The 25,427-nt window shown below is 40.4% G+C and overlaps 1 protein-coding gene across 2 annotated transcripts in view; it reads right to left on the bottom strand.

Annotated features, from left to right (window-relative positions):
- Positions 1-25,427, bottom strand: part of HTRA3 (HtrA serine peptidase 3) — a 45,764-nt gene that overhangs the window by 17,803 nt on the left and 2,534 nt on the right. For both annotated transcript variants that reach the window (XM_072620135.1, XM_072620136.1), the window contains exons 2-3: positions 6,966-7,065; positions 1,408-1,630 (exon numbers count right to left, since the gene is read on the bottom strand). In XM_072620135.1, coding sequence (XP_072476236.1) covers positions 1,408-1,630; positions 6,966-7,065 — 323 coding nt within the window. The remainder of the gene's footprint in view (positions 1-1,407; positions 1,631-6,965; positions 7,066-25,427) is intronic.

Raw genomic sequence — 25,427 nt, forward strand, 5'->3', positions numbered from 1 at the left:
AAAAAACCAGTGCTCTTATACTTGACCCTCTCATTCCCTGGGCCTCTATTTCCTCCCTCTGTAAAATGAGGGAGTTGGACCATATATCTCTAAGGTCCCTTCCAAACCTGAAATGCTATGTCCAATATTGCTACGTCCCTCTTTGTGCAAACATCAATTGTGAAAACCCAAAAGTGCACAGAAGGGAAAGGTGGAAAACTTCACAGAGTTTCATTTTATTGAATAAGACTCAAAATTGAGGTATCAAAGGGGGAAATCAAGGTTGCTTGGACATTTACAAAATTAGACCAAACCCACTGTACCATCCCTCCCAGATTAAATGGGTTCAAAACGAACCCTTGGGTGACTTTGGACAATTTACTTCCCTACCCTAAGCCATAGTTTTCTAATTTATAAAAGGAGGGAGTGAGGCATATCCTGTTGGTCCAAACTCTTTGACCCCAAATATTAATTGGAAACGACATGGATTTGATGAGATGAGAGGCCCTTTCAACTTTCCTAGAGGATCATTCCAGACTTTATTAGGACTATTATTACTGGTGAGCAAGTGCTTTGGTTGGCCTATGAATTAGGAGACAGAGAGTCTATTACCCAAAGTTTTAATTTCATGACCCAAGTCAGTCTCTGCACCTAAGACTGATATTTGTAAAATAATAATATGTACTTATCCACACCCTCCCACAGGTTGTCTGGAGGTCAAATTTTAATAGGTAAATAGGAAACTTAGCTGGAAAAAATTTTTAGAGCTGAAAGGAACCTTAGAGATTATCCATCCAACCCTTTAATTTTATAAGTGAGAAAAATGAGTCCTTGCTTTCCTAATTGGGGACTCTCTTTCTTCCCAGGATTACCACTACAGCAAGGGCTCCCGCCAGGCTTCATTTAACTCTTAGCTGGACTCATTCTTTGGACTTCTTCTCCTACCCTGTCACCCTAGGGAAACGCTGCTTGCCTAATAGGTGACTCCCTTCCTGAGGCCATCATCGTAGGAGGGCACTAGTCATGATTCATCTCAGTGACATTTCTCCCCCCTCTCAACAGCTTTCCTTTCCTCTTTCTCCATCTATCCCTGAGCTTTCCAGCTCTCCCACATGCTTTGTCTTTCCTCACTAGATTATGAGTCCCTTGAAGGCAGAAACCATCTTTTGCCTCATTGAGTATCCCCAATACTTAACATGGTGCCTGGCACATAGTAGGTCCTTAATAGATATTTATTTATTGATTATTGAAATACTGAGAAGAAGGAACTAAGCTACAATGCTTCTAAGTTCCCTTCTAGAGCTAATCTTTTCAGTTGTAAGTTCTCTTCCATCTCTGGTCTCCTGTGAGCCTCCAATGCCCTTGAAAAATTGAAGAACTCAAACCATTTTTTGCCAGATAAGGCCACTGTCTTTACGACTTACTTACCTTGGGGTTGATCTTGATGGTGGCAATGTCAGACTTCTTGTCAATGTCTTTAATTGTTGCCTCATAGGTATCTCCACTCTGGAGCTGAACCTTCAACTGCTGTCGTCCAGAAATGGCATTGGTGCTTGACACCACATGGGCATTGGTCACAATTAAGCCAGATTCTGAGATGATAAATCCAGATCCACTGGACAAGGGCACATTTCGACCAAAGAGAGGATGCCTGTGGCAAAGCAAGCACAGACAAAGACCTTTTTAGGTTGTGAAGCAGTGTCTGGGAGGCTATAACCAAAGTTCATCAATACGTAGCATATATGCTCACATGATCAGAGCTGGATAGGACCTTAGAACATGGAAAGTCAGAGCCAGATGGAACCTTAGAACACAGAACATGTAATACCAGATCTAGGAGAGGCCCTAGAACATAGTGATGTTAGAGCTAGAAGGGGCCCAGTTATTATCATGTTTAATGCCATCACTCTACATCTGGGGAAACCGAGGCCCAGAGAAGTTAAGTGACTTGCTTAAAGTCATAGAGTGATTGAATACTAAATCTTGATTCCAATTTTAGTGCTCTTTCCTTTACATTACAAAATCAAGTCATCAAAAAGCATTTATGAAACACCTACCACTCTGTTCCAGGTTCTGTGCTAAGTACTGAGCATACAAGGAAAGGCCAAAGACAGTCAGCCCCTGACCTGGAGGAACTCATTCTAATAGAGGAGACAACATGCAAGCAATGATGGATAAAGCAGATCTATACAGAACAAGTTGGTGGTAATCTCAAGTGGAAGGCACTAGCATTGAGTCATCAGGAGAAATTGTTGAATATCTCAGGCAGTTTATTAATACAGTGAAAGGCCAAAGGAACTAGGTTTCTTTGGTCTGTTAAGGAAAAGACCAAAGGGGACTTGGGGAGCATGACAGGTACCCTTTAGGTATTCAAAGGACTATCAGATAGAGCAAGAATGCTGATTAACCTCGAGGGAGGAATGGATGGAAGTTATTGAATGGTTTTGATCATGTCCCACTCTTCGTGACCCCATTTGGGGTTTTCTTGGCAAAGATACTGGAGTGGTTTGCCATTTCCTTCTCCAAATCATTTTACAGATGTGAAAAATAAGGTGAACAAGGTTAAGTGACTTGCCCAGGGTCACACAACTGGTAAATGTCTGAGGGTACCTTCCTGATTTCAAGATCAGTACACTAGCCACTGTGCCACCTTGATGTTCAGGTGTAGAAGTTATAGGAAGACCAATTTTTTTCTCAGTGTAAAGAAACCATTTCCTAACCATTAGAGATAGCCAGCAACCAAATGGACTGGCTTAGGAGATAGCAAGTTTTCTAGAGAGAAGATTCCTTCATCAGGCCTCCAAGGCTGAACTGGAGGATGCCTGGGGTTCTTTGCCACTGCAGGACTCTACAATTCCAGCATCACCTACTCATAAGGCCAAGTAATTGGATTTCAGAGTTTGAGGTGGCTGTTTAATAAAAGGGTAATTAAATTAAATGGGGCTCAGTCCTGGAATGATTAAGGAATAAGTTGTTTACTTTCTTGATGCAAATTAACTCTTTAGTGCCAAGAATGTACCACTTAGACCAAATGGAGAAGCCATATACGAAGTTAAATGCTCAGGTCTGGAAAGCTTCCTTCTAAGCAGTAGGAAAACCTGGGTGTTCATTCCAGATCACAATTATTCTATGTGCATTCAGACAAGTCTCTTCATCTCTCAGTTTCCTCTTCTATTAAATAAAGGGCTTGTCAAAGACACTCAATTATCTATGAGTTCTTGGGCAAATCGCTTACCTTCCTTGGACCTCAGTTTCCTCATCTGTAAAATGGAGGTGTTGAACTAAGAGGCCTCTGAAGCGTGTGCTCCCACAACAGCTGACCTGCTCTGAGGTAGCTTCTTAGGTTCTCGTATTATTTTTTCTACGTCCCCTTCGGCTTGAATAGTCTATGAGTCAACACCAGCCCTTTTATAGAACTTCATTTTATTAGCTGACTAAGCCAATCTCCTGCCTTGTCTGCAGCCTGTCAGCTCAGGGGCTTATCTGCCTTGTTCAAGCACCTGCAAATTTCTGCTGCTGATATTTGTTTTGTCTCACCTTTCAGACAGCAGACTCCGACAGGGTGGGGATTGTATTTGCCATCAGTCTATACCCCAGGCATCTATGGCAAGTTCCATGAACTTGATGGAAATTCATTGAATGTTTGTTGACTGACCATCATATGTTATTTACCAGATCATTTTTATCAGCATGGCCCAGCCAAAATGGCAGTATCAGGTCATTTTATCAGTGTAGCCTAGTCAAAAGGGCAGTGCCCGAGAATAAGGAGACTTAGTGTCCAGTCTGGGCTCCATCATTAACTGAGTAACTCTGGGTAAGCATTTCAGAGTGCCTCAGTTTCTTCATTTGTAAAATTGGATAATAATTATTGTCCTGATAGGATTAAAGGTCAAAAGAAGATAATCCATATAAAAATGTTTCCGAAAATGTAAAAGTCAAATGAATCATATTAACAGCAGGTATTATTATTATTGGGCAGCTAGGTGGGGCTGTCGATAGAGAGCCAAGTTCAAGTCTGGTCTTGGACACTTACTAGCAGTGTGATCCTGAGCAAGTCACTTAACCCTGTTTGCCTCAGTTTCCTCATCTGTAAAATGAGCGGGAGAAGGAAATGGCAAACTTCTCCAGTATCTTAACCTAGAAAAACCCCAGACAGGGTCACAAAGAGTTGTTCATGATCGAAAGCAACTGAACAACAAATTATTTTTATTATTATCATTATCATCATTAGATGTCTGTGTGGATAGTTAAAAAAGCACCGCGTCTGGAATCAGGAGTCCTGGGTTCTAGTCTCAGTTTTGCCAGTTATCGGCTGCGAGATTTTGGTATGACTTGTTTAAACTCTCTAAGCCTCAGTTTCTACGTCTCTAAAATTTTGTCCTTCCTACCTCACACAGTTGTTCTGAGGAAAGTATTTTGCACACCTTTGTGTGCATCTTTGTTGTCAGTTTCATTGGTCTAGGGAATTCCCACTGAGGAAACTCCCTCTATTAATCCAGATTGGCAAAATTATTGGCAACTTGCAATCTTTTCCTGCCTTGTTCCTTAATGTCTATTCTCTCCCCTCCAGCTTTCCAAATCCCTTTTATACACTGCCTTCCCCCATTAAAATGTAAGCTCTTTGAGGGTTCTACTTGACTGTAAAAGAGGGTGTACTTCTAAAGTCTTTTGTTTCTTTGGGTGAATGTCCCATCACCCCCTCTAGACTGAAATCCCTTCCATAAAACCAAGTGATTAAATTTCAGAACTTGATGTGACCATTTAATAAAAGGGTCTATGTAATCAGGGTCCTTTAGGCAGTAATTAAATTAAATGGGGCTCAGTCCTGTGATGATTAAAGAATAAGCTGTTTACCTTCTTGACATAAATTAACTCTTTAGTGCCAAGAATAGTCCTTAGTCCTAATGGAGTGGCTATTTATCAAGCTCAACCCTTGAGTCTTGAAAGGCCCTTCTAAGCAGAGGGATGTAATAGATCACTGGGTCTTTAGGGTCTTATTTTTTCATTTTCCCTAGAATTGATTACCGGGACTTTGTACACTGGAGGAACTTTACAGCTTGGTTGAATTAGAAAAAATATTCTGCCTGTTTATGAAACATAGAAATGGTAGCTGTTCCTTCCATCAATCTATCAGTCTATGTTTGTAGATCAGTGCTCTTCAGCACTTGACTTGAAGCCGCTTCTCCAGAGTTGTTGTACCTTGTTGTACAATCCTTTCCACACACTCTACTGTTTAGTCACTTTGGTTGTCTTGTTGGTTGTGACACGGGTTTTGCATCTCACAGTTCCTGCTTTTGTACAGGCTACCCCTCAAGTCTTCCCTCCTCCTCTCTTCCTCTTAGATCCAATTTCCTTCAACATTCAGCTAAGATGCCACTTTCTACATGCTGCCTTAGGTCCAGATACCTGTCCCCTCAACCCTGTGTGTATCTTTTTTCGTATTTTGTATTTATGTATATGTGTACTGATTGACTCCTTCTTCTCTGTCCCCTCAGCACATAGAAGGCATTTCGTAAAGGTTTGCTGATTGACTAGTTATTACTATCTGTAAAATCCTGTGCCAGGGTATGTGGGGGCAGATAAAAGGCTAATTCCTCAAGGAATTTATAGTCTCTGCAGGGGGATTTTTTTGTTGAGTTGTTTTTTAGTCAGTTCTGACTCTCCATGACCCTATTTGGGTTTTTTTTGGCAGAGGTATTAGAGTAGTTTGCCATTTCCTTCTCCAACTCATTTTACAGATGAGAAAACTAAGGCAAACAGGGCTAAGTGACTTGCCCATAGTCACAGAGCTAGTAAGTGTCTGTGGCCAGATTTGAACTCAGATCTTCCTGACTCCAAGTCCAGTGTTCTGTCTACTGCATCAGCAAGCTGCCCTAAGGTGGGGGATAAGAACCATGTCATTCTCCTGCTCAAAAACTTTCAGTGACTTCCTATTAACTATAGGACCAGACCAACACATAAGGCTCCTTGCAATTTGGCTCCAACCTCCCTTTCTAGCCTTATTTCACATTATTCCTCTTAATGGATTCTATTCCAGTCAAATTCTCCAATCTTGTCCTATATTCCAGCCTTCTTCACATTCACACATAAATGTTCTTATTCCTCAGAAGCAGAACACAGGCTCTGGAATCAGAGAACTTCGCTTGGGTTCAAATCCTGCTTCTGACATTTATAACATGCGTAACTTTTTGCAAATCACAGATAACTTTTCTGGGCCTCAGTTTCCTCTTTTGTAAAATAAGTGCCATGAACTAGATAGCCTATGAGATCTCTTCCAGCCCTGACTCTATGATCATATGATTCCCATCCCTACCCATGAAATCCTTGTCTTGAAGGCCTTGGTCAAGTCCACTATACATTCTCCTTTGTTCTGCCCCTGCCTCCCCACCTTAACTAAATGAGATTTATCATTTCAACTTCCCTAGATCACTTTGGCTCTCTCCCCTGGCTCCCTCTTATATTCTACCTTTTAAGGTACTCATATATACACCTGTCCAACCACCTAATGAACTATAAATTGATCATGGGAATAAGTCATAAACTCCTCGAGGAGAGGTATAACTTTGCTCTTTTTAGAATTTCTTTGTATCTCTCAAACTTAGCATAGAGTCTGGCATATCATCAGTGCTTAACAAATGTTTGTTGAAATAAATTGACTGCAATTAGAGATCACTTGAGCTGGGAGGGCCTTGGAAGGTGGTTAGAAGTTGCATTGGCACGGAGGGAACCAGAAGAGCATCTGAATAGGAGAGAACAGCATGAGCAAAGGTTTGGAAGCCAGAAGAAGCAGGATATGGGGCCGGGAGGCGAAAGGGAGAGAAGGGGTGGAGAGGGACATGGAGAAAACTGTCTGGACTGGGATAGAGGGTTGAGGTTTTATTTCCATCAGTAGAATCATTGACAAAGGAAGCATAGAAACAGGAGGTTGGAGGGGAGCATGGGCAGGAATTGGTGGGGACAGGAAAACATTAGAGAGAATTACCTACCTTAGAAAAAGTTCAATGTGAACCACAGCAGGGGCAATCTTTTCCACCACATCTGCAATGAAGTTAAACTTGTACCTTGGGCTGGTGAACTGTTGGTGACCTATACTGGCAGAAAGAATTGGGTATGTTAATAAGAAGATGCAGCTTTCATGTTCTACCTGGAAAAAAAATAATTGTGGGAGAGCTGAGCTCTCAGTAAGTTTGCCTTAATCAGTTTTATGACTGTAATAACAAAGACCTTTCTTTTGTGACATCTCCTTAATCAGAACAGATGGGAAAATCTGGGACTTTAGACAAACAAGGCAGAGAGGGGAGTGACTATTCATTCTCCAGATGACCTCTTTGTTTGAAAAGAGGAGTCAGGAACATTCCTGACCATTCTGGACTCCACTGGTAGGTTTAAAACTGATGAATTAATAAATAAAAAAAGATTTACAACAGATTTTCTGGAAAACGTGGGCTTGGATGGCAGTTCTAGTTCAGTTGCTACCTGTGTGACCATGGCCAAGTTACTCTCTTTGGGATTCAGTTTCCACTTCGGTAATTTAAGGGGATTAAGATTTGAAGCTTCTTTCCAACTCTAAATTCCATGACACTCTGACATCTAGTATGTAATAATAAATCATACTAGCTAGTATTGATAGTGCTTTTAGATTTATAAGGTGCTTTCCATATGTTATCACATTTGATTCTCATCCCTTTGAGGTATGGTTTTTATTGTCATTATCACCCTCCCCATTTTTACGAGGAAGGAAATTGAGGCAGTTGGAGGTTGTGACTTACCTAGGGTCACACAGCTAGTAAGTGACTGAGACAGGATTTGAATTCAGATCTTTTTGACTCCAAGTAAACACTTTGTACATTGGTACTACTTAGCTGCCTTAAAGTGAGATTTACTTGTATTAGATGGCTACAAACATTCTGGAAAGCAACATGTGTGTTATGAGTCAACATGGGCAAGCAGATCACCAGACTTGGGATCAGGATGACCCGGTTTCTAATCCTTGCTCACATTACTTCACAGTTCCAAAACTTAGTATTTTCATCTTTAAAACAAGGGTAGAGACAGCAGAGGTGGTTGAGTAGGTGTAGCTGACCTGGATTCAGGAAGACCTGAATTCAAATCCAGCCTTAGAAACTTACTAGCTGTGGGACCCTAGGAAACTCACTTAAGCTCTGTTTCCTTAAGTTTCCTCATCTGTAAAATGGGGATAATAATAGCACCTACTTTCTAAGGATATCTGTAAAGTGCTTTGCAAGTCTTAAAGCTCTAAAAAAGGTTAGCCATTATTATCTAACACTCAAAGAAGCTGCAAGGAAAGAATATTGTAAAGCTGAATGGATTTTAGATCTGGGAATTATGATAGTGTTTTTGACCTTTGACCCATTGTTCTCACTTTAAAATCTAGACTCATTCGTGATTAAAACCAAGAATAGTATAACACTAAACACCAGAACTGGACAAAAACACAATAAAACCTCATTCTCATCAGCAAGGCCTCATTTCTAAGCCTATGGAATTATCCTTCCAATATCCAACAAACATTCAGTAAGCCCTTTCCAGGAGGCAGCTTGGTAGCATAAAAGAACACTGTCTCTGGAGTTCAAAACCTACTTCAGGTGCTGACTACCCAGGTTACCTTGAGTTTCTTTATTTAACCACCCTGGACCTCAGCTTCTTAATCTGTAAAATGAGGGCACTGGACTGACACTTCAGTGCCTACTATATGCAAGGCACTGTGCTAAGTGCTAGAGATACAAAAAGAGGCAAAAGACTGCCCCTGCCCTGAAGGAGCTTACAATATAATGGGGACGACAATATGCAAACTATGTGCAAAGAAGCTATATATGGGAAAATAGGAAATAATCAACAGATGGGAGTCATTGGAATCAAGAAGGGCTGGTAAAGGCTTGCTGGTGGAGGGTGAGATTTTAGTTGGGACTTAAAGTAAGAGAGGGAGGTCAGTAGTCATAGCGGAGTAGGGAGAACATTCCAGAATTGAGGAACAGCTGCCTAGAGAGGACAGATGGAGTGTCTTATTCATATAATAGCCCGGAGGTCAGTGTCACTGGATTGAAGAGTACATGTCAGGGAGTAAGGTGTGAGAAGACTGGGAAGGTAGGAGGGAGATGGGTTATAAAGGGCTTTGAATGCCCAACAGAAGATTTTGCATTTACTCCTTGAGTTCATAGGGAACCACTGGAGTTTATTATCAGGGTAGTGACATGGTCAGACCTTTGCTTTAGGAAAATCACTTACGTGACAGAACAGAGAATGGACTGGAGCAGGGAGAGACGTTAGGCAGGCAGACTCACCAGCTGGTTGTTGCAATAATCCATAAGTGAGGGGGGCCTATGCCAGAGGAGGTGGCAGTGTCAAAGGCAAGGAGGCATATTCGAGAGATGTTGCAAAGGTGAGACCAGCAGGCTTTGGCAACAGATTGAAATGGGAGGTGAGAGATAATGAGGAGCTGAGGATGACTGAGCGACTGGGTGGATGGTGTTAGCCTCTACAATAATAGGGAAGGTAGGAGTGGGGGAAGGTTCAGGGAGGGAAGATAATGAATTCTGTTTTGGACATATTGAATTTAAGATGTCTACTGGGCATCCAGTTCCAGATGTCTGAGAGTTGAAAACACAAGTTTGGAGGTCAGCAGAGAAATTGGAGCAGGAAAGGTAGACTGAAAATCATCAGCAGAGAGAGGTAATTTAATCCATGGGAGTTGATGAGATCACCAAGAACTCCATGGATAGATTTCATGAGGTCTATAAACTCAGAAGGGAAGAAAATTATATCTCCATGTTCACTGACCTCTAACTGAAACTTTGCAATTTTGACTTTTCATTATGGAAGGGCGTTATTATGATGAGTACACAAAGGGTTCACTAGACTGTCAAAGGGGTTTATGACAGAAATAAAGGTTAAAAAACATCTTGCCTAGATCATCTCTGAGGTACCATTCAGTTCTAACTCATAATTCCATGATCCTCCAAAATGCAGAGCACAGTATTAGGTCTTAGGGGAGAGAAAAAGTCTAGGTGAGATGCAAGGAACTTAAAAGGGTATTCTTAGTATCCAAGTCTAGCACAGAGAAGGAAAAAAATAAACTTAACTACAATAAAGAACAGTATGTGGCAAGTGTATTACTGAGGAAGAGAAGGGAAAGAGAGGATAAATGAGCAGGCTAAGTAAGTAAATGGTATAGATTGCCAGTCAAACCTGGATGCTGGCAAAGCTTCGGTCATGAAAGTATGTTTTCAACTGAGGAATGTTTATTTTGCACTTAGCCAGAGGCAGTGGAAAAAATGTTGGACTTGGGAGCAAGAAACGCGAGTTTGAATTCCTACTTTGTCACTTACTAGCCATACAACGGCCTCGGTTTCCTCATCTGCAAAATGGGAATAATGTCTGTACTCCCTGCCATCAGCAGAGGTCCTGAAGAAAGTACTTTGTAAATCTCAAGGTACAACACACACATAAATCATTATGATCGGTGAGAAGCATTTAATTTTGCCTCAGCCCAGGTTTGCCAGGCAGTTCATGAACTTTGATGAAACTTTTTTGATGGATTGAATTTCGCTCACTGTTAGCAAACAAGCCAAAGGTATTTAAGAAATGACTGGCTTTTCTTTTCTTTCTTCAATTACAGGCATGTGCCAAGGTCTCCCACTTAGCTGCGAAGGTATTGACTTAATTTGGAACAAACAAGGCTCAGTTTTTGCCTTGAAAGGCTTCAGTTAAAAAAAATACTCATATACTACCCCCACCAAAAGGAAAAAAAAACGAAAGAAAAAACGTTATTGGAATTCAATCTGCCAGCAAACTCCTGACATGAAAGATGAAGCTCAGTGCTCAAAATTAGCCTTGCTGTCCAGCTGTGATGGCAAGCAACCACAGAGTTGGACAAGACCTCAGAAGAAGTTTATTTAACTCCTTAGACCTGGGTTCTACTCCCAGCTGTACCATTTACTACATGAGTTAGCTTGGACATGCCACTTAACCATTCCGGGCCTCAGTTTCTTCAACTTTAAAATGGGGAGATTGGGTGAGATCAGCCCTAAATAGTTTGAATCTATGATTGAGAAAAGAATCACCTACGACAAGAAATTATCCAGCCTCCATTTGAGTACCTCCAGTGATGGTGAACTCACAAGTTCACAAGAAATCCATAGCTGAGCAGTTGTGGCATATACTTTTATATATGTTGTGGCATATACTTTTGCTCCTAACTCTGTCATCTGGAGCCAACCAGAACAAATGTAATCTCCTTTTCTCTTCAGATGGTGATCAAGTTCTTCTGAAGTTATTTTGTCTCCAGTTAAAGAATCCATAGGTCCCTCAACTGTTCTATAATCCCTTCCCTCGCTTGGCTATTAATATCCATCCTAAATTGTGATACCAGGGATGGAAGACACCACTCCAGATAAGATCTGATGAGGGCAGAGAACAGTAAACCTACTACTACCTTGTGATGCAAACTGATATTCTGGAGAAAGGAAACATCTCTCTAAAGCCCCAGAATTCCACCCAAGAACTCTCCTCCTAAACAAGACATTGATTAATTACTAACATTCTTATGGGTCTTCGAATTTTTGAAAGCACTTTACATACATTATCTCATTTGGGTCTTGAAACAACCCTACTTATCCGAGTCTCAGGTTAAGCAGCGTCTCACAGGCAGGATGTGAAACTAAGTCTTCTTGACTCCAGGACCACTCCATCCCCTACACTACTTTTGGACGTCAGTGAATATCAGAAAGTTTAGAGAAAAGATTATGGCCTGAAATTATACAGAGGACTCCAGCCTAGGAGATATGGAAGGTTCTTTTAAGGACAAACACACGCTCAAGGAAGATCTGAAACATTCCTGATGAACTTATTTTATTTGTTGCTGGTACCCCACAGGAGAAGAGGTTGTTTAGGGTCCCATATAAAAGCCTCTGTTCTCCACTGGTCTCAGTAAAGCACTTGGGGCTTGATGACAAGACAGAGGAGGATGATGGAACAGAGTACTTAGGGAGGTTGGTTGAACACCTAGGATGTTCAGGTCATTTATTTCAGAGCCAGGATTTGGGACTCCCTTTCTAGAGCTCTTTGAACTTCTCCCCTCTGAGTCCCCCACTCCTCTACTCCATTTGTCTGGAGGTAAGGATTCCTGCCTCTCTACCTAGACCTAGCCTCAGTCAAAGTCATCATTGTGGTTGGCTGAATAGGAGGTTCCATGTTACCTCTTAGCACTGATGTAGTATCTTGTTTCCCAGATAAACAGCTGGAGTCTAACCTCTGAAAGCAGTTTACATCAGAATCTGGCTGATTACAAGCCTAGAATCAAAGTCCCCTTGTGCTGGGTCAGCCCTGGAGCACAGGTCGGCATTGGGTGGGTGGGGATAAATAAAGTGGTATGAGATGTGGTGGTGTTTTAATAGCAGGAAGCTCTTTTTAGTCTCCACATTTAGCAGCCAGCAGGAGTAAATCTGTTTGATGGATTACCACAGAATAAACAGAGTGGGACAATTTGGCAGATTTAGAGTTTGCCACTTGGTTTTATGTCAATCCAAGATTATTGAAATACACACACACAATAAAACCTCTTGCTCACATAAGCTTCTAGTTGAAAGAAACTCCTAGCAAGTCCAACTAATGACCATTACTCTAGGGGACACTCAGGGTGTAGCTGAAAAAAAAATGTGGGAATAATTTTTTTCATTTGCGTATGTCAAATAACTTGGAGGGATCCATCTATCTGAGCCTTTGTTGAATAGATTTCTGCAATGAACTCAATTTACTAAAGCCCAAGTGTATGAACTGGAGGCAGGGACCAGATATACTCATAGCAAGAGCATAACAGAGTGGGGAAACCCTGGAGTTAAAGGTAGAGACCCTCCTCCACAACTTGCTACATATACCATCTAGTGAGCTTGGGCAGGACTATTACCACCTCTCGAGGCCTTATTTTTCTCATCTGAAAGAGAAGCAGGTCAGACTAGATGTTCTCTGAAGTCCTGGCCAACTCTAGACTCTAAGATCCTATGTGGTCAGGACCAGTGACCACTCTATAGACAGAGAGTCTGGGCCATCCTGAGGTTAAGTGATGTTCCCTTCCCCAAAGATTTGAGAGTATTTGTAATGCCAGCTACCACACTGCCCACTTCAGTTTCTCCAACTGATCCTTGTGAGGAAAGACTTCAGCCCTTATCATTCTATGGCCTTCCACTGGTTTTCAATATCCTTCCAAAAACATAGTATCCAGAACTAAATATGATGATCCCAGTATGTCCTGGACAGGGCAGAGGAAAGAAAACAGGACTCTAGGGCTATCTCCTCCTTCATTCTGGATACCATGGCTCTCTTAATTAGCCTAGTGCAGTGATGTACCATCTACCTTTAATCCTAATCCTATCCTAACAGAAAGTGGGATGCTCACCACTGGGAATGCTGCAGAAGGCATTCCTGCTTAGTTCAGCCTGAACTAGAGAACTCTAGTGGTCAAGCAGCCTTTATTATGCACCTGTTTGCCAGGCATTTGGGAGTAAGAATACGAAAAAGGAAACAATCCCTGCTCTCAATGATCTTATATTCTAATGGGTCCCTCTCAGCATTGACATTCTAGAATCCTGGGAGGAATCTAGAGGAAATGGGGTGGACAAGGAAGGAAGACTCAAGACTTTTAATATGCTTCCCATCTGTACAGATGAATCCTCAAGATGAAAGAATGAGATGGAAGAAAATTACATTCCCTTCAAACCAGGCTTCTAACATATACTACACCAGTCTGGCAAGACCTGCATTTTAAAACAAAAATGAAAATGACTACCTCTCTGGGCTGCTTCTGTCCTCAAGCCAGTGTTCTGGAGTCAACCCTCAACTTAGATGGAATTCTCCAATAATCTCTACTCTGCCCACAAAAAGTGATCCATAAATCCCAAAAAATTTTAGTCCCCTGGAACAATAAAGGAAACCTCATAGGGGGTCTCTCTCTGAAAGAGGAGGTTAACAAAAATTTAGTATGACTTGAGAGAAACAGGAGACCACAAGGGTTAGGGATTTGTGGCTTTTCCCTTAGCTCACAACATTCCTGTGTGACTGCTTTTTGGGTGGGAGGGATGGGGAGAGACTGAATTTGTATTCATCTGGAAGGAATGGAGATGTCTATACCTTCAAATGGTATAAAGACCGTCAAAATTTCCTGACCAGAAGAAGGAAAATGTTTTCTTTAGCAGACATCATGATATCCCTGAAATCAGTTTAGGAGGCAAAGAGTCCTAGATTTGGAGTCAGAGGACCTGGGTTTGAATTCTACCTCTGATCCTTGGTGCCTGCGTGACCTTTAACAAGTCACTTTTCCTTTTCTAGGGCAATTCGTGAAATGAAAAGTTTGATCTCTTGGAAGAAGCTAGAGAGTGAAGGGGATAGAATACTGGATCTGCAATCAGGAAGACCTGAGTTTGAATCTAGACCCAGTCACTTACTAGATGTACAACTATGAGCAAGTCACTTAAACCTCTGTCTGACTCTGTTCCCTCATCTGTAAAATTCATTTCAAGAATGAAACACAAACAACAACAAAATGTAGCTAATGATAGTACTTACCTCTTGGCTTTTGTTATGAGAATCAAAGGAGATAATGATTTATAAAGTATTTTGCAAACTCTAATAGGCTCCATAAATGTTAACTAGCTATTCTGGCTCTGATCTTTAGAACCTGTATGAGTGACCTCTCAGGCAGTTTGGGCACTGTCCAAAGGTTAAGGGATGCCCCCAGAGGGACCCCTCTGAGAGAGAGACCGCAACACCAACCATCATTCCACTGTTTCAAAGTCCCATTTCATGTTCTAAAATGGGTTCTTTGAAACCCTGAGAGTTGCTCTCCAGTGGTTTTAAAATTATATCAAGGAACAGACTCCTTAATGTCTCCCTTTCTTTTACAACATCCCCGCCCCCCTCACCCCTTGCTGAATAACATCACTCGGGGCCAAGAATAATCTGGGCAGCTTCTGTATAATGGTTTCTGTGAGGTTTGACCAACGTCCGGCAGGCCTGCTAAAATTCAGCCACTGTGTCACTGTGTCACTGGAGTGGGGGAGGGTGATTAGGAGGAAAGATTTTACTGAAAACTGCAGTCACAGCTGAAAGTCCCATAGAACTCAGACATACCAGGGCAAATTGTCCTAGATTTGGATTTACTTCCTTTTCTAAAGGAAAAAAAAGGACAGGAGGCTTTTCCTCATTATTGTATTATTATTCCTCAACTTACTCTAATCAGGAGAATACAGTGGTGTTGTAGAAAGAGCTAAGACTTTGGAGTCCAAGAACCTGAGTTCAAATTCTGGCTCTATTATTTATTATCTGAGTGCCCTTGGGAAAAATCTCTTCCTCTCCTTGAACCTCAGTTTCTCTACTTGTAAAATGAAGGCCTTGATATTTATCAAAAGATCTCAACCTGGGATATGAAAACATTTAGTAAATTACTATAGTATCCTATTGAAATATTCCAAAAGTATACTATTGTTAGTGGGAAAAAAGTATGTTAATAAACATTTAATAACTTTATTATTCTAAAAATGTTATGTTCTGGTTTTTCTTGTGAAAAATTAATATATTTTTATTTCCTATGTGTATGTATATTCATAATAAATTCTGGAATTTATTTCTTTTCATACTGAATAGAGGGTATGGAAAGGTTTGGGAATAAAGAACATTGGAAACTCCTAGACTCGATGCTCTTAGGTCACCTCAAAATCCTATGGTACTCTAAAATGCCAGATTAACCTAGAACCCCAAATGGAAGGGAGGAAGGATTTCACTTCTTTACACAGCACAAATAAGCTAGGCATTGTTTTACTTACATTCCAAACCCCGAGTGAGTAGAAGTGATCCAACGTTAAAAATGTTGATGAAAAGATACTTATTTTTTTCTTCTGAGAAGAAGGCAATGGTCAAGTCTTACCTCCTAGGTTCAAGAAATCTGAGCTCTTGGACAGTCTAGGTTTTTCTTGTCTTCTGGGAATCTTTGCCTGATTGACTCCCATCTAGGATCATGGGATTTCAAGACATGAAGGGGTTTTGAGATCTTTCAGTCTAATTCCCCACCCTTGTTTAAAATATGAGGAAACTCGGGTGCAGAGAAGTTTGCTAAATAATCGTGCTATCCTAGTAAATATTCCAAAAGTGGTGTTTTTAGTAAAAAAAAAAAAAAATTCAGTAAGAATTCATGAGAACAAACAAGAATCATAGCCAGAGTTTGAACTTACCTCTTCAGATTCTATTTCCAATGCTTTTCCTATTATGCCACATTGACATTTCACTGACATCTTGCATTTCTGTTCTGTGGCACTTAAGGTCTATGGCCTTTTTACCATAAAAAATAAACCAAAAAAACTCACCCCAACTACTGTATATTTTATTACTATATAGGCTGTATATATATGTGTATGTGTGTGTATATACACACTACATATAACACACATACTTTATAAATATGCACAGTGTGTATATTTTATTATATATGTCAGTGTATGCATATATTATACTACGTATATAGTATGTGTATATGTATATGATTTACAAAGCACTTTTTCCTAACTCGTCTCATTTCACCTTCACGCACCTTGTGAGGAAGACAGGGGAAGGATAAATCCTGAGGAAATCCAGACACCAAGAAATGAGCACAGAATCATAGAGTTGGAAGGGACCTTACATGAAGTATAAATTTCTTCTTGACAGATGATTATCTACTGTAAATATCGTGCCATTTATAGAGTTCAAGTCTAGGGAAATAGTCAAGGAAGATAAAAAATTATCAACGTATTTAATTTGTGAAACTTTTCTCTGTCACTTTACATCAAAAAGTCAACTAGCCATGGCAGTCAAGAGCGATGTCTCCAGCGTCTAATGTCACACTTCAAGAATGAATCTCTTGGAGACTCATGAACTCAAAGAATGTCAGAGCTAGAATAAGCATTGGGACTCTAGCCCTGTCATTTCACAGATGAGGAGACTGAGGCCCAGAAAGAGAAAGTGTCTATTTTAAGCTGTTCAAGGTGATTGATAACAGAACTGGGATTAAAACCCAAGTAAATATGAGTCCAGGACCTTCCCTCCAGTGCTTTCATATGTTAAAAGGAAGGAAAGGATGGGGGAAAAAATCAGTCCCTTTGTCTCCACCTAAATCTATTGGTTGCAACTTCTCTGACAACTTCTGCGTCTCACTTTAATTGAATACCAAGTTTTCTTGATGAATGCAAAGCTAATCTCAGAGCCTGATCAGAAAAAGAAATAAATTTTTGGCTCATCCACTCAAGCACTAGCTGAATAAGTTCCATACATGAACCAACATGGGAATAGAGCATTCCCACTGTGGAATTGTGTTAAGCAGGTCTTAGGTCAGACAGACAGAAATTGTCTCATCAAAGCAGATTGTTGCCTGACTTGAGTCCTAATAAAAAATCTTGGCTCAGCTTGACTCCATTCCATCATTATTCATCTGAAATTCTTCTTTGTATAGAGGGAAATGGGACACAAAATCACATCTGGCTATTTTCTCATTGAATGGTAGTCTTGAGATTCAGGAGGCTCCAAAGTTAATATCATAAGTTTTCTTTAGTCATCAACTTTGAAGCAGGGAAAAAGGGAGGAAGGGAACAAACATTTATTAAGCACCTACTATATGCCAGGCACCATATTAAGTGCTTTACAGACATTGTCTCATTTAATGACAATTCCTGCTGATTTTTAGCCTGCATTTGGACCTTAGGAACTATTTGGTTCACTGCTTTACCTGAAGAATGAACTCCCTCTACAATTTCCCTGACAAGCCATTTAGTCTTTAGTTGAGGATCAGGTGACAAGTGAACCTGCCTGTTATAAAAGAGTCAGTGAAGTATAGAGGATGGAGTATTGAACTTTGGGTCAGGAAGACGCTGGTTTGAATCCCACCTCTGACACCTCTTAGATGTGTGACTATAAGGACTGTAGTGCCCCGAGTACTGAGAGGCAGCTTGGAGGAAAGTGGATAGAGTGCTGGACCTGCAATCAGGAAGACCCAAGTCTCAAATTTGACCTCAGATACTCACTGCTTTGGCAAATCACTTCACCTCCATCTGTCTCAGTTACTCCATCTGTAAAATAATAGCACCTACCTCCCAGAACTGTTGTGAGGATCAAATAGGATAATGTGCAATATGCTTTGTGAAGCTGAAAGCGCTATATAAATGGTAGCTGTTACTATTACCAGCAATATTATTACTTCCAGCACACAGGGTTGTTGGACGTGTCAAGGTACAGGCAAAATACTTTGAAAAGGTAAGAAGCGCTACATAAATGTTGGTTCTTATTATACACTGGGCAACTGGAGTTGTTAGAAATTTCTTTGGAAAGCGATGGCCAATCTGTTTCTCTCTAACTTCTACCCCTGGGACCAAGTAGAACAGGTCTGCCTGTTCCTATACTTCAAGGCAGCTATCATGTTTCCCCTAAAATTTGTCTACTCCAAGCTAAAGTGAGAAGAAACCAAAACTGTTTCAAAGCCCCTCATCATACGCCGTCCCCACCCCACTTCACAATTCCACTAAAATCCTCCAGATGGTCAAGTTCAGCATCCTTAGCAAAGAAATTATATTGCACTGGATTTCTCCAGACCCCAGGACAATTACGGGAGTGGAAGTACTGCTCAGGGGTCTCTCTTATTGAGTACAGTATGTGAGAATGTTCATTAGTACAAAGAGCTCTGGGTCAAGAGAAAGTAGACCCAGACAACAGTTCTGCTCCTGCTCCTGTGTGTCTGGCTAAGTCACCGTAACCTTTCTGATTCTCAGTAAAAAACCTCATAAAAATGGAGAGAATTATTCTCTTACAGTTCTATAAATTCATGAGTCTACAAAAGAAAACTATTGGAGAGTATATCATGAGTCACTAGAGATTTTGCATTTTGATCATGATTAGTTGTTTTGTTGTAAAGTGAAGACATTTTGCAGATCAAAAACTTAGTTTGCTAAATGTCCATACTGTTTTGCCCCTCTGAATAGGCTTTGAATCACTAGTGGTTCTTGATACATAAAGACAAATTTTCTTTTGCCATGGTACTGCAGAAAGTATTAAAGGAATTTATCCCCTTCCATGACCTGACTGACCTCTGAGGTTTACTCTAGCTCTGAGATTCTACAATTCATCCAAATCCTCTGTGTGCCTGAGTTTTTTCATATGCAAAATTGGTCATATATCCGTTATAATACTTCTAAATATATACATACATTGTACGTATATAGAATATATACTCATATAGTATATGTAACACATATACAAACATCACATACGTGTGTATGTAAATACATATACATGTATGCACACATATATACATATGTGTTCTGTATTTACATATATGTGTAGTTATCGGAAAGTTGCTTTGATCAAAAAAGTAAAAAAATCATCTTGCAGCATACATATATACATATGTGTTCTGTATTTACATATGTGTAGTTTGATCAAAAAAGTAAAGAAATCATCTTGCAGCAAACCTGGAAAAGAGCTTTTCTGGGCTTGGCTAGGCTGATAAAAATTTATTTAAAAACTAGGGCAGCAAGGTGGTACAGTGGATAGAGCACTGACCCTAGAATTAGGAAGACTTGAGTTCAAATCCAACCTCAAACAATTACTGGCTGTGTGACTTTGGACAAGTCACTTAACCTCAAGTACTTCTAAAAATACTCTATTTTCTAGAAGAATCCTCTAACCTGGTAGGATGTATTGATCATGGGCTCCCTTTGGTAGTTTTCAGTAACCCAAGGTCATGTCTATACTACAAAATAATGAGAGATTTTAATGGATATCTATTGGTCAATCTATTTATATCCATCTATCTTTGGAAAAGTCTGCTCTATGGTACTTCTTTTATTCTTAGGGTCTTTCAAGTCATCGGTACACATAGATTGTCCTCAACTAAAATGCAAACATCTAGAGTATGCCTGATTTAAGGAAAGGAACTCTGAACTTGGGACTTGGGTTCAGTTCTGATCTGTTCCACTCATTACTATGTGTTTCTCCAGGGATGTCTCATCATCTCTCTAAGACTATAAAACTAGGGTAATAAGATGCTCACTATCTATTTTATGTGGTCATTGTGGACAAAGTGTTTTGTAAACCTCAAAGGGTTGTGAAAGTGGGAGCTATGACTTTTCAGTTCTTAGAGATTGAGCAGACATAGAAACAATCTGATGATAATAGGTTTCCAGATTAGTGCACAGTAACTGTTTAGCCCACATTGTAAAAGAGACTACTATTTCTCAATTCCAAACAAGTTTTTAAAAAACATAATACTCTTTCAGCCACATTTTGACTTAAAGTGGGTTTCATATGCTTGAGAGATTATCATATTGTTTCTATGGCAAAATTTGTGCCTATTAAGACTCAGGATATTGGGAACACATCTTCTCTACATGCAGCTTCTGTAGTCATCAGCTTCTTAAGGAAAGTGGCAATGATTTTTGCTCCCTGGGGCTCAAAGGAGCCTTTTTTGACTACAATGTACTTCTGACCTCTATTTTCATACCTAATGGTAGTATTTTTAAGTCAGATATTTGTAAGTCAAGTAGCACCTGTACTCTAGTTGATACATCCAAAGAAAATCTGAGATCTTATGTTGATGCAAATATCTACTGAAGAAAAGCAAAGAAAGGGAAAAAAACACTCTAATAGGGAAAGATATTTAAATTTCTAAAGTTGTCTTTAATAGTCATTAGAGCTTAATTAAATTTGAAAAAAAAACAGGGCAGATCAACATTTTTCACTTTTTTATTTTTGAAAAGGGAAATTCTACATCAAAAGCTTACCTTCTATGAGCTTCTATTTTGTAGTTATCAACCTACAAATGTGACAGAATGGGGGGAAAATACTGGATTTGGAGTCCAAGGACCTTAGTTCAAATCCTAGTAACTTAAGTTAAAATATGTTATGACCTTGGACAAACCTAGGCCATGGTTTCTTCATCTGTACAATGGGGCTAGGGTTGATCCAGATGAACTCTAAGTCCCTTCTCCCTCTAGATCTATCTGTTCATTGCTATTCTATAATAGTCTGATTTTGGTGAGGCAAGTCAACCTAGGAAGGTGGAGGAGGGAGGAGCAGAAGTCTACAGTAAAGTGCTTTAAATCTCTGTCCTTGGTCCTGTTCTCTTCAATATTTTTATCAATGACTAGGAGAAAGCCACAAATGACATGCCTTACCTATTCTGCAGGTGACATGAAGTCAGGATAGTCAGTGAATGAACATACTTGCTAACAATTAGAATCTAAAACTATATTAGCAAGATGAAACTATTTGCCAGTGGGACACAGAATGATCACAGAACATCACAGAACTGGATTGGCCCTTGGCCCTTAGGAGAAAAATCAAAGCTACCAAATAATTCCAGAACCTGTCAGTGCTCCAATGATTTAATTGACCTTTTGTCCTCAGAACTTAAAGAATAAAAAGGGGGGGGGTAGGTCCAGGTGGCAGCTAAATGGCCTAGAGCACTGGCCTGCAGTCAGGAAGACCTTAGTTCAAATCTGAACTCAGATACTTACTAGCTGCATGACCCTGGGCAAGTCATTTAACCCTGTTCACCTCAGTTTCCTCATCTGCAAAATCAGCTGGGGAAGGAAATGGCAAACTAGTAACTTTACCAAGAAAACCCCAAATGAGGTCACAAAGAGTCAGATGTAACTAAAATGACTGAACAACAACAACAAATATTTCTCAAGCCTTTAGAGATATCTATGAATATTGTAGAGAAGATCTATGTATAGGGGTTGGGGGAAGAGAATGGAGTAGAGGGTTTATGAGATCTCTTGAAACTTACTACTTTTGTGACCTTGGGCAAATTATCTATCTATCTTCCCTGGACCTTGGTAGGCTCATCTGTAAACGGAAAGGTCGAATTAGATGACTTCTGAGATTCCTTCCAGCTCTGAAATTCTGTGAGCCCTAACATTCATTTTACTGACATACCAAAAGCCAAATTTTCTTCTCTTTAAGTGCTGCATGTTTGGCCAAAAGGAAAGGCAGTATCCCTAAGGATCACTCCTAAGTTCATCTGCTATAAACTCCCACCTGACTCGCTGGAACAGCTCCTTATTTATTCCTTTAAACTTGTACTCTTTGTTGGAGCTCAGAGTGAACCTTCTAACAGCCATATGGCCTTGGGATTCTCTATGCTTGGAAACAGCAGAGGCCAGGAGAGTATTGATAGGATTGTGTTTGGGAAGAAATAGCTACAGATGTCAAATGTTCTGGTCTTTAAACATCCTAACCAGTGGAGTTCCTGGCTCACTCCACCTTGGCCAAGCTTCTTGGCTTTCTAGTTCCTGTCAACCCAGCTGTGAGACTGCAGCAAATATGACTCTTCCTTGAAAACCAGATGTTATATCTGACCTATGGTATCCTGGGGAAAGAAGAAACACACACACACACACACACACACACACACACACAAACACACACACACGTGATCTGTATCATTACTCCAGATTCTAAATTCCAGGCTTCAGATAACCCAGAGAGCTGTAAAAAGGATTTAAAAAAAAAAAAAAAGGCACCTCTAGAATTTAAATAATTAAAGTCGAAAAAAGTTGTCAAAACCTGTTCTTCATAGGCATACCGATATTGTATGGATAAACTCTTTATTTTTAGCTGCCTTGAGTCTATAATTCTGAATTAATCACATGCCCTGGCCTTGATTTAATTGGAATGTCCAGAATATATCATGATTGCAAGATCAGGTACTCATGTTGTTTGATATGAAAAAGGCATTTTTTTTTTAAAACACAGATCAGTTGCCTTATGTGAACTGGCAAGCACCCAGGAACTTTTAGCCTGCCTTCCATGAATACACACATCAGAGCTATTTCTCCCTGGACACTTTATAAAGTGTTGTGAGGGATTTTGTTAGAAGTCTTTTCCAACTGAGACTAAGACTTGAGTAAAATCAAGTGTCTTCAGAAGTAAATTAGGTACCTTGAAAAGCCATTTATCATATTTAGCCACATCCTTTGAAACTGGTGGCCACACAACTCTGAGGAAGCAATCATGGGTCATAAGTTAACTACTAAGATGGAAGGATGGTGATAACTGGGCTAGACTGGAGTTTTTCCATGCCAGGTTAATAGCATCAGAGGAGCAAGAGGGACCTTAGAGGTCATCAGGACCAGTCTTCTCATTTTACAGATGAGGAAACTGAGGCCCATGGATGGAAAGTAATTGCTAAAGCCCAAACAGTTAGGAAGTGTCAGGACTAGGAATTCTGACTCCAAATCCTTTCTTCTTTCATTTATAGCAAGCTGCCTTTCCCATAGCATACAAAACGAGAAAAGAGAGATACAAACAAAATGCTAAGGTAGTTCAAGGGGGTAAGGGTTGTTTGGGGGTGGTAGTAACTAATCTGGGAGGGCTCCCTAGGAGAAAAGGTACTTGAGCTGGTCCCTGCAGTATAGGTGAGATTTCAGCTGGTAGGAAAGGATCAGGGAAGAAGGTATCCCAGCATGGAGAACTGTAACCAATGACACCCACAACAAAAATATTTGGCGTTTGTGTAGTGCTTTAAGGTTTGCAAAGCTCCTGACTTCTATTATCTCCTTGGTCCTTTTTTGACCTACCTAGCTTTACACAGCTAAGCAAATGTCTTGAGGTAGGATTTGAGCTCAGGTCCTCCTAATTCCAAGTCACTCTATCATCTAGGCTTGACCAAGTTAACCTCCATACTTTGAGTTTGGTCTGGTCTGGTGTGTGTGTGTGTGTGTGTGTGTGTGTGTGTATGTGTGTGTGTGTGTGTGTTTTGTTATCGTTGACCTAGTGTGAACAAGGACTTAGAGACAGGAAGTTGAAGGATGTGGCTAGAAAACAATGAGTAGACCAGGGTAAGTACACTGTTGTGTACATGAAAGAGAGTGGTGGGGAAAGGTAATATTTATTATTGGAGGGAAGGAGTATACATGAAAACTTGATTCCGATGGCACCTGGTAAGTTGTGGGATATTCAGCCAGGGGTCTGTAGAAAGACTCAGGTGACCTCTACCCTGTGATTTTGGGAAATCAGAGGAATCAGTTTTGTTTTCCAGGGTCAGCCCTCCTTCTACCCCCAGCCTGAAAGAGCTAGAAACCCCTGTGTGCTGAGTGTATGCAGGGATAGCAGTTGCAGAGGATTTCCTCATGACATCCTGACTTGCAGCTTGACTCCTGACCTGTAAAAACAAGGGTCCCCAATCCCTTTGCATGTCCCACCTGTCTTGGAGATCATCTTGTCCAGCTCACTTACTTTTATGGATGGAGACACTGAGGACCAGCGCTCTTCAATCTAGTGATACTGGCCTCTTGGCTGTTCTATGAACAAGATGCTCCATCTCCTGGCTCTGGGCATTGTCTCTGGCTGTCCCCATACTCTCCCTCCTTCACTCTGACTACTGATCTCCATGGCTTGACTTAGGTTTCAACTAAAACCCTACCTTCTATAGCAAGCCGTCTGCATCCCCCTTTATCCCAGTGCCTTCTCTCTGTAATTATTCCTATTTATCCCATACATAGCTTGCTTCATGTATATTTATTGGCTTGTTATCTCCCTCATCCTAGATTGTGAACTCTTTGAGGTCAGGGACTGTCTTTGCCTCTTTTTGTATTCTTGGTGCTTAGCACAGTGCCTGGTACAAAATAGGCATTTAATAAATGTTTACTGATTGATCGATTAATAAAAGACACTGAAGCTGTGAGAAGAATTTATATTTGCATGGCACTTTCCAAAGTGCTTTTTGCACATGATCTCACTTGATTTTCATAACAACGCTGTGTGGAAGGGAGTTATTATCCCCATTTTCCAGAGGAGGAACTAGACCCAGAGAGGTCAAGAGAAATGACTCGCACGAGGTAACACAGCTAGATAGTGGGAGAGCACTGATTCAAACCCAGGATCTCCCTGCTTCCCAAACCACTCTTCTTTCCACTCTGCCATTATGGCTCTGATAAATCCCATAATCAAACTCCATTGTATAGGATTCAAGATGTGCCAAATTGCATACTTGATCGAGTCATGTTATAAGAAGGTTCTTGTGTCCTAGAAATGGCATTAGATAGACCTGAGTTCTAAACACCAACTCTGGAGTCCTGGGTCAGTATTTTGAAAAAGTCATTTCACCAATCCAACCATCTGTTTTTCTCCTCTGCAAAGTGGAGAAAATATTCCTTGTAATACCTACTTCTTAGGGTTTTTGTGAAGAACAACTGAGATTATGGATGAAATTGAATTGTAAAGTGTGATATTGTGAGTTGTTATAATCCTTGTAAGGATATTGTGATCATTTTGTATATGATGATATTTTAAAGACATTTCTTATTGACTATGGAACTGGAACCATCAATTCACTTTGGTCATTGTTAAGAACATCTAATGAACCATCAGAGAAAAAAGTATAACCCTTTCATGTTACAGGCAAAACTAATATT

Source organism: Notamacropus eugenii, chromosome 6 (assembly GCF_028372415.1).
Source record: "Notamacropus eugenii isolate mMacEug1 chromosome 6, mMacEug1.pri_v2, whole genome shotgun sequence".
Taxonomy (NCBI): Eukaryota; Metazoa; Chordata; class Mammalia; order Diprotodontia; family Macropodidae; genus Notamacropus; species Notamacropus eugenii.